At 41.3% G+C, this 15914-nt stretch overlaps 1 protein-coding gene across 3 annotated transcripts in view; it reads left to right on the forward strand.

The window, feature by feature from the left end:
• Positions 1–15914, forward strand: part of Slc9a9 (solute carrier family 9, subfamily A (NHE9, cation proton antiporter 9), member 9) — a 611715-nt gene that overhangs the window by 269017 nt on the left and 326784 nt on the right. For all 3 annotated transcript variants that reach the window (XM_005407730.2, XM_005407728.2, XM_005407729.2), the window contains one exon: positions 15685–15823. In XM_005407730.2, coding sequence (XP_005407787.1) covers positions 15685–15823 — 139 coding nt within the window. The remainder of the gene's footprint in view (positions 1–15684; positions 15824–15914) is intronic.

A 15914-nucleotide genomic window follows, 5' to 3' on the forward strand; every position in this document is an offset into this window, starting at 1 on the left:
TATACTTCATCCACACCACCCTGGTCCATTTATTCATGACACTATATCAAACCATATCTTAGAGACTCCAGAGGGACATAACTCTCACAGTTTTCACTAAACTAAACAAGAGTGAAGGATGTGTTGATTTGAATCCTGATGCAGAAAAAGGAGTATTGAAAATAACACTGCAATAAGGAAAAGAGGTAATCTCTCCCTTCTAAAGAAGTCAATACATTTTTCTGGGTAGGGCAGCCTCAGACCGATGTTTGATAAGGGTTGTGATACAAAAGGGCATAACATGCATTTTAGCATAATTAATTTCTTAGTATAATTAATTTCTCCCTTAATAAATGTATCCAGTTTTGCTGAACTACCTCTGAAGCGTAAAGGAATATGATTTTATGAAGTGATCTCCCTCAATAGCTCAGCAACAAGAGACAAGTTGACCAATTCTTCTTGCCCTTCCCTTGGCGGGCTTTGGTTGCAAGGAACACTTCCTTGTGTGTTTTGATGGCCAAACCATACATTCAAAGAACACTATTCCAGAGGCCCATTTCTTAGTGATATTCTGTCTAGAGGTACCCAAGTTTACTTTGGTGGTGTAGGCATAAATTTCACCCCCAAAAGAGTCTCTGTATGGCGATATATTCCATTTGGATAAAAATAGTTTTAATTATCCATAAAATTTAGTAGTAGCCGAGGACAGATATGTTTTCTGTTAGATAAAAAAAACCCAAACATCCCATCTTTCAAACATAAACATTATGCTATGCTTACAAAGAAAGTCTAGGAAAAAAACTAACCCTGTTCCACTTCTGTTTCAAAAGTTCATCTTTTTTAGTATACCCCTTCCAGCCACAATTTTTAATTTTTTTCTTTTCTATTTTGCTGCTGAATAGCCATGCAGAGAAAATAAAAACTAAAGCAATGTGCAGATGCAAGTTAAACTAAATATTTTAAAGACTCCCCAGTGGAGACTACCTACAACATTTCCTCATCCATGGAAGCACAGCCTACAACTGACCTTCTCTTGAAGCACAGACCTGCTAAACCATTCGCTTTTGGGGGCACCAAGACTTAGAGGTCAACACAGGAGCTCTGCAACACCTTGACTAAAATTCTAATGCCACTTCTACCACAGACATGCCACATGGCTTTTTTAACTTTCCTCACTTTCCCCTTGTAATGTGTAAATTATGCAATCACTGCAATGGGGTTAGTGGGATAATTAAAATGCCTATCACCCAGTTCTGACTTGCAAAATTCCCTCAAGAAGTGGCAGCTATTAACATTGCAGTGTAGGAAACACAAAGTCCAAGAAAATTTCAACACTACACATTCTGCCAAAGCAGACCACTTATGCTTCCCAAATTCAGTATTAAGCTGGCACCGCACAGGGCAATCACTCAATTTACTAACAAAGTATCTTTTCATATTCCACAAGCTTATTCTACATGGTTTGAAAAGTCAGGAGTTATTTTTTTCTCTCTTGTTGTCTTGGGACCTTACCAGTTAAGCTCTTTTTTTTTTTTTTAAATACAGAATTTTAAGGGCTCCGTCTTTTCAGTGTAACTAATTTAACAAAACCAATACATTCTTCCCTTTCTACTGCCATCTACACAAAATAAATGATGGCAGAGACATTCGTCGGGTAGCTCAAAGGCAGAGAATGGCATGTGCCAGTTCTCTAAGATGCCCTTTCTTTACAGCCTCCGAATACTGACATTAGGTTTTGGGGATTATCATACTTTTCCTGTGGCAGAGTTACCTAGGCCTTCACCATCACATTTCATATGAAGTCAAGGTGCTGTAATCCCTAACTATGCAACAACCTCCTCCTAGCAATAATGTTCATTAGCATTTAGTAATAAAGCAGGCTTTTGATAAACAAAAGTAGAAATGTTTTCATGGTTCACATTACTATTTTTGTAAAGTCACACACACACACACACACACACACACACACACACACACACAGAGTGTGTATCTGAAAGGTGCCACAGTCCCTTTTTTCCTCATTTAAATGGCATTTTCTTCTCCCTCCACTGGCTCACCTCTCTTTCCTTTTGGATGCTTTCTAACAATGGCCCTGAGGCATTTTCTTAACTGAATTTTCTAAAGAGGTGGTAATAGATTTGAATGAAAGGCTAATGAATACGCTTAATCCATAGGAGATGGTGAGGTATAATTACTGAATTCTATGCTTTCTCTAAAAGAATTTGCAATTTATATATGTATAACCTTAGTACCACCTGATATGTAAAGTGCAGCATCGACTTTTAAAAGATCCATGAAATGGGGAGTAATACGCAAAAGACCTGATCAGTAAAATCTGTACAGAGGGAGAGTCCACAACGGCAGGGAGAAGAGAAGAAAGGAATTACCAAAAGCGCTCCTTACTGTCTCTTGCGTCTCATTCTGACTCCTCCTTCTGACCCACACCCTGCCTAGCTCTTTTTGCTCTACTGAGCTACTTCTACAGTTCTCTAGTTTTAAGCTGTCTCAGACAGCAGCATCTGCTGCCCACATATCCAAAACTCAGCCTCCCAGTCTTTCCAGGCTGTTTCAGGACCCAAAGCTCTAGTTGCTGAGACTACGAAATAGCTTATGGTTCCCAGCAGCTCAGCCGTAACCTTGGCAGATGAAGTGTTCATCCTCACCTTGCCCCTTTGACTCTAAACTTTAGTAACTGTCTTTATTGCACAGGGTGGGAGATGTCTACTAATGCTTGAGTCAGGAACCCATCAGTTTTCACACGTTGTCTCGATTTGAGATTGAAATGTACCTAAAAGTCCATGTTCTTAACACTAATAAAGCTGTGTCCTGAAAACCCAACACCACAGATGACTCTTCTGCAGAAGATACACTTTATACCAACTTCTAGAAGTATGTAATTCAAGAACATAGGTTGGAAGAAAAACCTTCTTCAGTAAGATCTGTTGATCTGCATTTCCCATATTTCAAATATGAAAATCTGTAGGGGTGAGGCAACTACCTGATAAAATAGGTTTGCAAACAACTATACACTTTGCTCCCAAGGATAACTTGAACTCAAGAGAAATTATCTGCAACTCTAAAAAGATGGATGCAGATTCTTAATTGAATTAAACTGTGATTTGGGGCCCAGATGCTCACTTAATTGCTAATAAATGGAAGAGCAGTGGTGAAGGAAAGGGTCAGGGGAATCAACTGATCAATGCAAATATTTCCCAGGAATTGGCTTGACACCAGGTGAGACTCCACTACACCAGCTGTCACAGGCAGCTGTTTATCATTGGAGACGGGTTTGTCTCATGTGTGAATGAAAACCTCTGGATTAGGGAGGTAGCTCTTCATCTATGAAAAATCCTTTGACCCAGCCGGAGGAAATTGGCATTTCCTTTAGCCACTCATCCCTGTCCTCAGCACACAGCGTTTCTGAAAGCTGAAGGTTCCAACGCAGTAAGGGCCTGTGGGCTGATTCTTCATCTCCCTGTAACATGCAATGAGCTGTGAGTTGGTGATTGCCCTAAAAGTATACTCTGTTGGCTTTATATTCTTTTTCCTTGAGAGTTGCTAATAAGTAATTCTGCAAAACTTCACTTGACACTGTTCACAAACACATTTTCCTTCAGGTACAGCAACGGTGGTAGATCTACTTGCAAATTTAATGGAACTCAATTTCTAGCTGCCTTGCAAGGCAACTGTGGATCTTTTGTTCATAGTTATTGTTAAAATTTTATATGCACCCCCTCATTTGATACTAACCTAATAGGCCTCTGATCTCTAGGCCTCATTAAAAAAACTGAATTCAATATTTGATCTAACTGAGCATATTGCTCATTCTACCCTGAATATTTCTGTAAGACTCTGACACATTAATTGGAATTCCTAAATGCCACCATATTCTTAGCAATACAGCTTAGTTTTTATCGATTTCTTTTGAAAAAGTGGTGAAAGATAGAGTGGTTGTTCCAACAATAATGTTAATAGAAAGAGTTTAACAACAACAGCAACAGTAACAAAATAGTTAATACCTTTGAATGTTTTCTATGTTCTGGGTGTTGTTCTAAGCGCTGCATGAATATTCACTCATTTAATCCCCATTCTGTGAAAGCGACAAAATTATCCCCATTTTCCAGATACAAACACTGAGATCCAAACAGTTAACCCCTATACAGAGGCAGCAGTCATCACATGTGAGGACACGGTGAACAACTACATAAGACAAAGGACCTGAGCTGATGTTTGTAAGAAATATGGGATATGTTTTGCATTAAAACTCATTTAAAATGGAAGAGGTCCCCATTAAGAAATTCCAGCCTGTAATAACACATGGTTGTCAGGAGCACTTCTTATATTGAAATGGGTATTTTAACCAATGCAATTCTCTTCTTGCAAATGAGCACTAGGAGCCAGCCCTAAAGTTTTCAACTTCCATAAATGGTCTTTGCCTCAGCCCTGTGAGAGCTCTGGGAGTACACTCAGGTGATGGATCCAGTTCTTTCTTTTCTGAGTCTATATTGTTGCAGACTTTCAATCAGAGAGACCTAAATGGAACACTGGATGTTCCACTGACTTACTAGTTAACTGGGTAAATGATTTAACCTCCCTAAGTCTTTTTATCTCATTCTAAAATGAGAATACTTTTACTGGATTATTGAGTGAATTAAATGTGATGAAACACATAGAAATTACTTAATCTTATTAAACCACAGTTTCCTCATCAATAAACATAAATAATAGTAGCACCTACTTCAGGGGGGTTACTGAAAGGACTAAATGAGACAATGCTTATAAAAATATTTAGCGTAATGCTTGACACATAGCAGATGCTGGGTAAGAATGAGTTAGGCATGAAGAGTAAATATTTTGATTGCTCAGTGAGATCAAAGCAGAAAATATGTCCCTTTTCTGTATTTTCAATTTTAGGGATTAATATTTGGTCTTGCTTGTATCTGTTTTTTATTATATCTCAATTTTAACTAGATTTCCATCTTTAGTGGCTATTAACCTACTTTTTTCTATCTCTCTGTATCTATTATGACTGAAATTTTCACATATCACAGCACTCTTTGGAGTTAAGATTGCATTAATGAGTATTAAAGGAATTGAAAATTTGGAGAAAGAGTAAAAATTCCCATTAGGCTGTAAGAATCAATCTCTTCTCTCTTTCTCCCTCCCCTCCCCTCTTTCTCTCTCTTTCTCTCTCTCTGTCTCTAACAGGCTCACAGCAGTAGTAGTATTCAAATTCTTCTTTCTCCTTCAGGAAAAAAAAGACAAAGGAAAAGAAAGAAGAAAAGTATTCGCAAGTTACTTTTATCTTTAGTAATATCTCAAAATCACTTTCAATATTAGATGTAGAGAAAAATTTCTCAAAGCCCACAGACTAATTCAATTCTGACAAGGCTTTTCAGGCTAAATTGCAAAGTAATTTAAGATTTTCTTTTAAAGAAAATGCACATATAATTCATAACAAACCTCCCTTAACTTTGCTTCCCTTTTAACCAATTTTAAACTCAGAGTTCTCTTTGTCACCTTAAAGCTGGAACTTAATGGACCACAGCCACTTAGAAAACTGTCAAAAGCTTTATTCTGCACTGAAATTTGTAACTCTTCTTGATGTCATTATTAACTGTGCTCCAACCTAAATCATTGGCACCTTCATTGCACCCTTTATTGAAGTGCTGCTCCTCTCCGGCTTCATATCAAGTTAATAATATCCCTTAGTTATCACAGGCTGGTCAGGTCTGCAATCTCCTGAATGAGTGTACAGCAAAGGCTAAATAAAAAGGGTGAATGGAATGATTTCAGAGCTCCAGGAGGATCAAAGTCCTCTCACACAATTTGAGATTCTATCAGGGCTAAGACCAAGACCTTCTCTAGGTGGCCCATATTTATTTAGTTACCAGAAGAAGGGAGAGGAGTACTCAAGAAGAGCAGAATTACTCAAGGACTTCTCCAACTAAGGTATTAAATTAATCCTTAATGAGGATTAAATTAATCCACCCAGGAGTAAGATGCTTGAGGCTATAGTCTCTATCTAGTTGAGATCGGATCCGGGTGTCCTTGGCTGAGATCTTGTTTTATCCTTTGAGGATTTTCATTTTCATCTGCCGTTACAGGTTTTAGTAGGGATTAGTAACTCACAGAAGTTAACTTACTATGAGTCCATTGCCCACTTCCAGACAAGCAGTTTAGGCTTTGGACAGATTCACAGCTACACATAAAACACAAACTGGTTAATTTAAGTCCTGCTCAGGTCTGCTTCACAGTGGTCTCCATCAGCTACACACTCAGCCACTTTCATTGTCAGGATCTGTGTGAACACAGGAAGCTAAGCACATCCTATATCTGTCTAGTAGGCCTGAAAGATGTGGGAAAGTAGCAAGTCAGTGACCACTGGGAGAACGCCACATTATCACACCATCTAATGCAGGAATTTCCTGTACAGTGCCCTGGCAAGTAATTCATTCTGTTTTTAAGCATTTCCAACTAGAGACTTCATCGTCCTTCTACAGAATCCATCCCATTTTCATTCAGAGCAAAGAACTAGGAATTCTTGAAATAGAATATAAACCTAAAATACCCCCCTATACTTTTTTTTAAACTTTTGGACTTTGTCCTGTCTGTTGAGAAGAAAGAGGCCAGCCCTTTGTCTGTATGTCCACCTCTCTGACCTTCACAGCAGCATTTCTCTCTAAATCCATCAATCCTCTAAACTCTGTTCTTCCCTGTCATCTTCTTCCTCTTCACCCTCATCTTCCTCTGTGGCCTCCTTCAGGTACTTCCCACAGAATTCCTCTTGTCTTTTTCTCTCATGTCTGACCTCAAATTGGCAAAAGATACTCGTCAAGGACTTGGAAGGTCAGTCTGTTGGTATGAATTTGGATTCTCTGGGAGCAGTCATTAAATGGTCTTCCAGAAGCTGAAAGAGTTCATTAATGTGCCTCTCCAAGCACAGCCCTCTGCTCTGCAGGGCCATTGGAGACACTGGCCCTTGGGAAGGTAGAACCCTATGCTTCTAACTGAAGCTCAGCGAACTTCTGGCCAGGACCTCTTATTATTAAGAGAAAGCTCTTCTAACCTCCCAGGGTTCCTGGAATGCCCCCAATTCCTGAAGTCATTATGTTTTACAGCAAGTTCTCCCGACAGAGCTTCATCAGCCTTTGGCAGAACATAAGCCAGAATAATGGGCAGGCAGATGCCAGAATGAATTCCAATGTGTACACACAATTCTTGGCCCCATAAAAATCAATTCCTTATTCATAATTAAGCAACTTCTCTGAGAAAGGGCAGGTTGATGCAGTTATTAAAAGATAAATAATGGATAAGGATCCACTTGTTTCTTTTTCTTCTCTTCATTTTTTTTTTAGACTTGAAGAATTTTAAATACAAAATAGCTCTGCAATTATTTTTTTTCCTCCAACTTGATTTTTGCCTCTGACACCCAGGCTGAACAAAGCAGCAGCTTTTATGAATTTTCATTACCCCTCTGTGTTGTGTGGCTCCTGAAAATACGTCTCAAAATGCGGAATGGCAGGGCAACTGTAGGTGGGGAGAAAAGAACCTGGAAGCACTCTGACATAATGTCACAAGTCACAAGATGTGTTTATCCCAGGGGATTTCTTCTGTTTTCCAGATTGGTTGGAAGCAAAAAATATCACTGTGTGGCTCCGTATTACAAAGAGCAACATGACTCCCCCGCAGTGAGGATCACACACCTCCTCACTGGCTTAATTTATGGATCAGCTTCATTCCTGAGGAGCAGAAAAGGGGAAATGGAGGGTCTTCCTCAGAGACGCCACTGGCGTCACCCGGGAGGTAGAGGCTGCTGCGCATTCCCTAGGGGCAACCTGTGGAGGGGCCAAAGCCATCTCAAAAAGGAGTTCTGGATATGGCTCCTAAGTATGGGCTTCAACACAACGCAGGAATGGTGCCACCTCTGGTCTGAAAGCAGGAGTCAGTGAAGCAGGACCTGAAACTCCCTGGTTTCAGGGAGTGTGTTTGGGGAGCAGGTGGGTTAGTCCATACACCCCAGTGCTTCATGGCCTGGGGAGGGTGCTAAGAGGAACCCCATGTCAAGGAAGTAGAGGTCAAGAGAAAATCGAAAGCCACTGACCTGCCCTAGTGGTCACTAATCCAAGCCGTGGAAATGAGCTGGAACTGTGTATAGCTGGCAGAGCAGAAGGAAAATTGCGTGGACCTTGTGAGGGGGTTCTCAACACACAGAGGTGCCACCACACCAAGTCTCTAGGAGAGGGATCCCTCCCCACTACCACTAGAGTTAGGCATCCCTCTCCTGCCTCTAATACCAGGAGACACTGGAGCGCCAGTGGGAGGATGAGGAACATGCTGCCTCTCCTTCAAGATATCATGCTGATGCCCTAGAATATCCTATAGGGAGAGGAGAAACCAGCTTTGAAGATTTAAGTTTTAAGCTGGTCTGCAGTAAGTTTTAATCACTAGAAGAAATTGAATAATGGAGTTTGACCAAGACGTCATTAATGCAACTACTTACCCAGCACGAAGGGGGATTCAATATAGTGCAGCAGGAAGCAGTAATTGGAAAAAAAAATAAACCATTTCACATTTATTTCCCAGCTAATCAGGAATTCTTCAGAGAACTGGTGCCAGTAGTTAGAAATTTTTTGCTAGGGATTAAAGATTTGGCAGAGCAAGTAGAAGGTTCTTTTGTATATCTTTGGGTATAGTAATTATTCTTCCATTTTTTTCTTTAATGATTAAAGTCATAGAAATTCTGAAAGAAATACGATGTGTTCACTTAACACTTTCTTTCGCAAGCTCTCGAGTGACACTGATTTCATGTTTACAAAGCAAATAAGAGTGGGCTAATGAGTGGAGAAAAGACTTGTTCTAATGGGGTATCCAGGATTACAAGAAGACCATGAGGTTGGGAAGACCAGACATGGGAGAATGTTATGTAGAAGCACCACTCCCTGGGAACTTGAGGTTATCAGGTGGTTGGGTAGTTTCTAAAACTGTGTAGCAAAATCTCTTAGGAGTGACAGTGAAGTGTAACAGGAGTGGATGGTGCTAGAAACTTAGTGACCTTGAGGAAAATGGTAATAATCTGGGTGGTGACGACTCAGGAGGGCTCAGAGTGGAAAGCTGGGCCTAGTCACAGAGGGGATGATCTTGGTGGCAATCTCAGTAAGATCAGTGGTATCATCATTTCCTCATGTGTTATCTTGTTTTCACTCTAGTATAATTTCACTCACAACATCTCTTCTTCCTCCGTAGTTTTCCTTTCCTTTCTCACCTCCTCCTATTTTATCACTAGCATTTATTATTTACTATATGCCATATGATGCTCTGCACAAAACAATTTTTATGATCAAATGATCCCTCCATCCTAGAGATCTAGACTAATGACCAGTCATTCAGAGTGTGAGAGACAGGTGATGAAGCTATTCTTTGAGCTGAGATGCTGACTGCTGTTTCATCTAGTTTGAAATACTCCTGTCAGAACTGAGCAATGCACAAAGTGAGACAGACAGAGAGACCCAGAAGCAGAGGTACAGAAACAAACAAAACAGAAGTAGAGAAAAGAGGTAGGCCAAAGGAAGAAATGATTACCTAGTTCTGGCTAGGTGTGACCTATTATTTCAAGCGCTTTAGAAAACATTGATTCACTTAATTCCCATAACAAGCCTGCATAGTATCTATTATCATTTTATAGAAATTGAAGGGCAGTGTCAATCACTTGCTCAAGGTCACACAGCCAGTTACACTGAGCAAGATTTACACCCACATTTCAGATTCAGATTCTCTGCTGTTTCCACTTCTTAATCAGCAAGCCCTATTCTTTTCAGATCATATAGAGAAAAAGATGTGCAATGAGAAATACTGGGCTCTTGATGGTTATGTGAGTCTTCAGTGGTGCACTGAAAGAAAGGATCATGGTCAGCGTTGCTTTCAATAACAGAATTTAGGATATTTGTTTCATTTAAAAATTTCTGGATAAAAGTTGCTTCAGACATTTATTTCTGAGTATGGATACAATACACTGTCATTAAACTAGTTTTTGCTGAATAATCTGTTCATGAACAGAACAAATCGATAACCCGGATCTATTTCCAAGTTATGAGATGAAAATTTAAACACGACTATGTATTTCTGGTCATATCATTTTCAAAGATGTCGGTTCCAACCAATTTAAATATTCCCTTCCAGATACCTGGAGATTGTAGATACACCCTCACCAGCTTGTGTTATAAAGAGGGCTTCTTGTACCGTCCCAAAGAACAGCTAGTGCACTGCACAGGTTCACAGATAAACCCCATTCATTTTCCCCTGTTTTCTGCCCTCTGGCATTTGCATCCACTGATGGTTCAAGCATCTCCCCTGGCACAGGGGGTAAATCCAAAGGGCTGAAACTGCTGGAACAATTCTATTTGTCCCATGGGTTGAAGTTGGAAACTATATATGTGTGACCTAAACCCTAGGCTGGGTGCAGCCCCTAATCCCTGCGGCTCCTGCTCCAAACCCAGAGGCTTGGTGTTGCATCTAGAAACCAGAGCCTAGACAGATGCTTCTTGCCAGGAGTGAGAGCCTAGAGCAGTGATGGCGAACCTTTTAGAGACCGAGTGCCCAAACTGCAACCCACAACCCACTTACCACAAAGTGCCGACACTGCAACTAAACCTGTATACTGAAGTTTCAGTTTAGAAAAAATAACAATTATCTGATGCTCAGCTACTGGGGTTGACTTGGCTTGCCTGCCGACAGAGAGGGCTCTGAGTGCCTGTTGCAACATATGTGCCATAGATTCGCCACCACAGGCCTAGAGGAACAACTTCGTAAAATGCTGGCAGTCCAGAGAGAAGCATTCTTCGTGGTCTCCCAAGCTCCTGCCTCCTTTGCCAAATTTCTCACCAGGAGTTTGCCGGGAGCATTGCCTGCAAAACACCCCTCACTAAACCTGCTGCTATGAAATGCAAACTGAGTCCAGGATTATGCTTGTCCCTGGGGCAAACCCCTGCCCAGCCTGCTGAGGACACTTCTTCCCTTCCAAATGACTGAATCAAGATCTCTGTGATAAACATCAGAACTTTCTAGGTTCAATCCTAAGGCCATTTCCCTGGGATGCCTGCCAGGCACCTTCTCTCCCTCAACTCACTTCTATTCCTGTGCAAAAGTGACCAGTCCCTCTCTAGGAGGAAACACAAAGCTTGCAGTGGCAGAAGGGCTGCCATGCCCCTCAGCCCACAGTTAGAATCTAGGACCAGTTCAGCACACAGAGCTCTGTTTCTAGTTGTGAGACTTGTGGAAATTTGTAGCAGGATGACAGTGATAATGACGGTAAATAACATTCAGTGGGAGTTTGTTTGAGTAGACACAATATCCAGTCCGTGAATGGCCCTGGAATCCACCAGAAAACTGAAGTTTGAAGTGCCACCTATATCTTCACAGCATTTCTGGAGCATAAGTACTATTATCATCCCCATTTAAAACGTGACAAAACTGATTCTGAGTGTGGTAAGGTGACTTGTCTCCATGCAGTAGGTGTCAAACCTTTGGCCAAAGTAAAGAGGCACAAATATCAGCTTCAAGTGTGGGTTGATCACCCCAATATATTCATACACAACTATGTTTAGTCAATACCCAATAAAAATCTTGTGAATGATGATGCATTTTGGAGCCTTGTTTCCTGCATTGCTTCCTTTCTTTTTTTCTAATTTCCAGTCATCCCGCCTCTGTTGTTTCAGCCTTTATATAACTTGCCACATGCCAGGCACCAGACTTCATCCTGGGAAAACGGAGAGGAATAAGAACCAGCTCTGGCCCAGCAAAGCTTGGAGTCTGGAAGTGGAAGGCAGAGCTGAGAGTACATTTCTGTGAGGAGCCCTCAGTCTCCTGCTAGTGCCCAGTGCCCCGCACTCAAGCAACTGCCAGATCCCTGTTGCTTCCCAGGCATGAAAATTAAGGCTCTGGTCCCGAACTCCTGTGGTCCTTAAAGTCAGTGTGGCAATATCACTCCACTGTCCTTATGTGGCTTCTTTTCTATTTACCCCAAAAAGATCACTTTTTAAAAGAAACAACAAGAAATCTACACCATGAGGTCAGTAGCTATGCAATCCCAAGTTCTCCTTTCCTTTATTTCTTTATTTTATAAAAAGAAAAAAAGAGATAGAGAGAACAATACCAGCCCCATTTACCTCACACAGAGAAGAGTGTATCAGTCAGTGTTTACTAGAGAAACAGATATAACACAAGATATACAAATGTATAAGAAATTATAAGATTGGTCAGCCACAGAGTTGGATGAGGAAGCGTGCAGTGGGTGTCTGCACATTGGGGACTGAAGGATTCAGTATTCAGTATTCGTATCAAGAGGCCGATGGGTCTGCAGTGGAAGGCTGATGAGTCTACGCTGGAAGCCTGAAGGATCCAAGGCGGAAGCCAAAGAGTCTGCACTAGAAACCAGGAGACGGCATCCAAGCTGAAGGTGAAGACTGGAGCTCCTCTGAAGAGTGAAACCCATCTGTCCTTCCTTGTTTGCCTTTTATATCATCTAGGTGGTGACCCGTCTTAGGGTGGCTGCTCTATACCCTAGGGTGTAGAATTGCTGAGCCAATGGCTGAGCCAAGTTTAGTTAAGCTTCTAAACTTCTCAAGTTGACACAATCTATCAACCACTACAAAGAGTAAACAAGGTTATAATGCATGTGTAGAGGACTAAATACTATGAAAATGTGAGAGCTGTACATGCTTGCCATGGAAATGAAGGCTGTAAGTGGTGCGAGCTGACCCACCTTCCCCCTCTGCCTGTACCCGTGTCCATGCTCCCTGGATTCCAGCCGTACCCACGCAGCCCTTCTCGGCACGTGTTCTGATCTACCTGCCTCTCTGCACCTCGTCATGCTCTTTCCATTGCCTGAAGTACCTTTCTTCATCACTGCCTGTTGATTTGATACTTTACTCAGATGTCATCTCTTGTATTCTAAAACAGTGCCCCTTTCCCTCCCTTTGCACCATTTAATGTGTATCTCTCACATCACACTCTTCACTGGGACTAGAACTGTTTGCCTAGATATGCTTGGTGTATATGAACTGTTAATACAATGTTTGTTGGATCAATTTATGCTTCCCTTCTCTCTACACTTCCCAGTTTTTGTCTAAAATATACATCGTGGGGCCAGCAGATCCAATGCACAGTCTCTGTAGCTCAAGGGCAGTTAAGGCTTTCTCTTCAGTTGACCCAAAATCCACAGACAGTGGTACAAAGGCAGGAGAACAGAGACTGCACTCTGTTAGGTGGGCTAAAAGGGAATAGTATCTCTGAAAGCACAAGCTGCTGATGAGTGGCACTACCCAAATGAGTTTAGGTGAACTTTTTCAAATTACATGTTCTCACATATATTAAAAGAAAATATATTTAGTGCAGCAAACTTATGATTTCATAGATATTCTTCAAGAAAAACTATGGCAATGGTATAAAAATGAGCTGGTTTGAAGAAAAACATTACATTCACCAGGACAGCAGGGGATGGCCAAATTATGCAACAGTAGTGCTCCAAGTTCCAGAAACCAGGTATTATGATTTGTGTCTAGATGTCCCCCAAAGCCTCATATAGGTGGGACTATTCAGAGGTGGAACTTTTCAGAGGTGACCGGATCTAGAGTGTGTGATGCTGGGATTGATTCATGGTGCAGTGATAGGATTAAGAGCACTAGGATTAAGGGTGTGAGTGCCACCTGACCTAAGGGTAGCCTGCATAAGACAAAGCGGGCTATCATGCACTCCTTACTTGCTGCCTTCTGCTTCCCATGAACTGTTTCTCCTCTCCTCTGTTTTCCCAAGCCTCCCAGCCTTGGAGCCAGCCAATTAGGAACTGAAACCTCTACAAACTATGAGCTAAATAAACCTTTCCTTCTTTAACTTTGGGTGTCAAGTATTTTTGTCTCAGCAATGAGAAAAGTAACTAAGCCACTGGGCAAAGAGAAAACACTTCGAAAGGTATGCCTGCTTCATGAGTCAGATCTACTGGTGGCAGTCCCAGCAATTCCAGAGTTATTTACAAAGCCCCACTGTGAAAAAGGCTTTGTTCAAAGGAAAAATGAAAGAAAGTGTTTCATATCACATTGTTTCTCATTAGAATGAAAAAAATATGCCGGTAGGTTGATCCGGGGTGGGGGGAACCCATCAAACTTCACAGCATTGGGTACCAGGTTTGCTAATGGTCATGAGATTTTACACCTTTCCTCAAGATTGGCAGACAGAAAGACCCTAGATATGGAATTGCTTTTGCTATAAAGCATAACACTTTACAGAAAGAAAAACACTTCAAAAGCAGTCCTTTTCTCGCATACATTTTGGGGCTTCATTCAGGATCCACATTTATCTTCCTTATCCAATTACAGGATCAAAGCAGAAGTGTTTGGCCTACTTCAGGAGTTTAAAGACATCGAGGGAAAACTAACATTTAAAACTACCTTCTTTGTGCCACGTATCTTTCAGAGGAGAATTGGAATCCTCTCCCTTTGTTTCCCTTAGCCAATCTCTAGATGTAAAAAGTCAGGTCAGAGAGTGAATGTGCTCTAATCATCAGAGCATAAAAGACTGTTAAAACTGTAAATCCCATCTAATCTCAGTGTGTCTGGTGTGCTTTGTGTGCTCCTCACCACTCAAAGTTCTTTCCAGAATCCACTGCTAAATTCTGAATTTTAGAGCCTGGGAGATAGCTCAGTGGCACAAGCACCTGCCTGGTAAGCACAAGGTCCTGAGTTCAATTCCCAGCACCAAAAAACAAATTCTGAATTTTTCCTGATTAGATTTAAAGACCCCGTGTTCAAATAAAACCGGCAAAAAATAAAAAATCTAAAATGCTACTTCATGAGTCTCCCTAAAGCAACTGTTTCTAGCACATCTGCTCATTTTAATGCTGCAACATGGAGATCATATTTCTTTAAATAAGATGTGGCTATCCTTCATATTAATACTCTGGGATTTGGGACACTGCTCTTAAAAAAGAAGCAAATACAACATCCTGGAAAATATTTAAGTGAGCAGACTGCCTATTGGTGGATTGATTTTTCTCTATGAGAAGAAGTGTGTTGGCAGCCACCAGAATAGGGGAATAAAACATGACCTTGGGCGGCCACTGCCATTTGTTTTGGTGGGCAAATGAGGGTTTTGTCTCTCCCCAGAGGTTAATGTTGTGATATTCTGAGTGCCACCAGGGCTCTGTTTCTGAAGGGTTACAGCGGAGAGGAGGAATGCTTTGTGGTTTATGACAAGATCACAGCAGAATATTTTGTGCGTGCTGTGATTTGTATCACCCATTTGTGCACAGGCCATAAAAGTGCACTTTTTATCAGGAACATTTGTGAATATATAACAGCACAGAAGACATATGGCCACTAAATAATTCACAGTTATCTATCTTCTCAGCAGATTCTTTATACACCTACCATGTTTTAATGCCTAGTTTGCTCAGAAACAATATTCTTTATGACCCTTCCAATATAAAAATGTTTACTGACTGGCAGCAACATATGGATACCATGGGATTAGGCTATAAGGAAAGGGAAAGATGTCTGTTTTCTCTACCTCTTCCCTTCTTTACTTTTTCTCTCGGTTCATCCAGCTGGCACCCAACTTTACAGGAAAAGGTGCCTCTCCCCAAAGTGAGTAGGGAACTCTGACTGGGCTGTAAGTGGAAGTCCCTGTCTAACTTGCCCCCTCTTCTCTTTTCAGTTCTATATCCATTTACAGTCCCAAGGAGAATCCGAATGCATTCGACACTGCAGCATTCTTCCAGTCTGCGGGGAATTTCCTGGGGATCTTCACTGGCTCCTTTGCGATGGGGTCCGCGTATGCAGTCGTCACAGCGCTGATATCCTTTGCATGTGGAGAGGACTAGTGTCCATGGGATGTTTCTGATGATAAGTGTTATGGTTTAGGGTTATTTTGCAAGGAAACAATAT

Source organism: Chinchilla lanigera, unplaced genomic scaffold (assembly GCF_000276665.1).
Source record: "Chinchilla lanigera isolate Chin_1 unplaced genomic scaffold, ChiLan1.0 scaffold00107, whole genome shotgun sequence".
Taxonomy (NCBI): domain Eukaryota; kingdom Metazoa; phylum Chordata; class Mammalia; order Rodentia; family Chinchillidae; genus Chinchilla; species Chinchilla lanigera.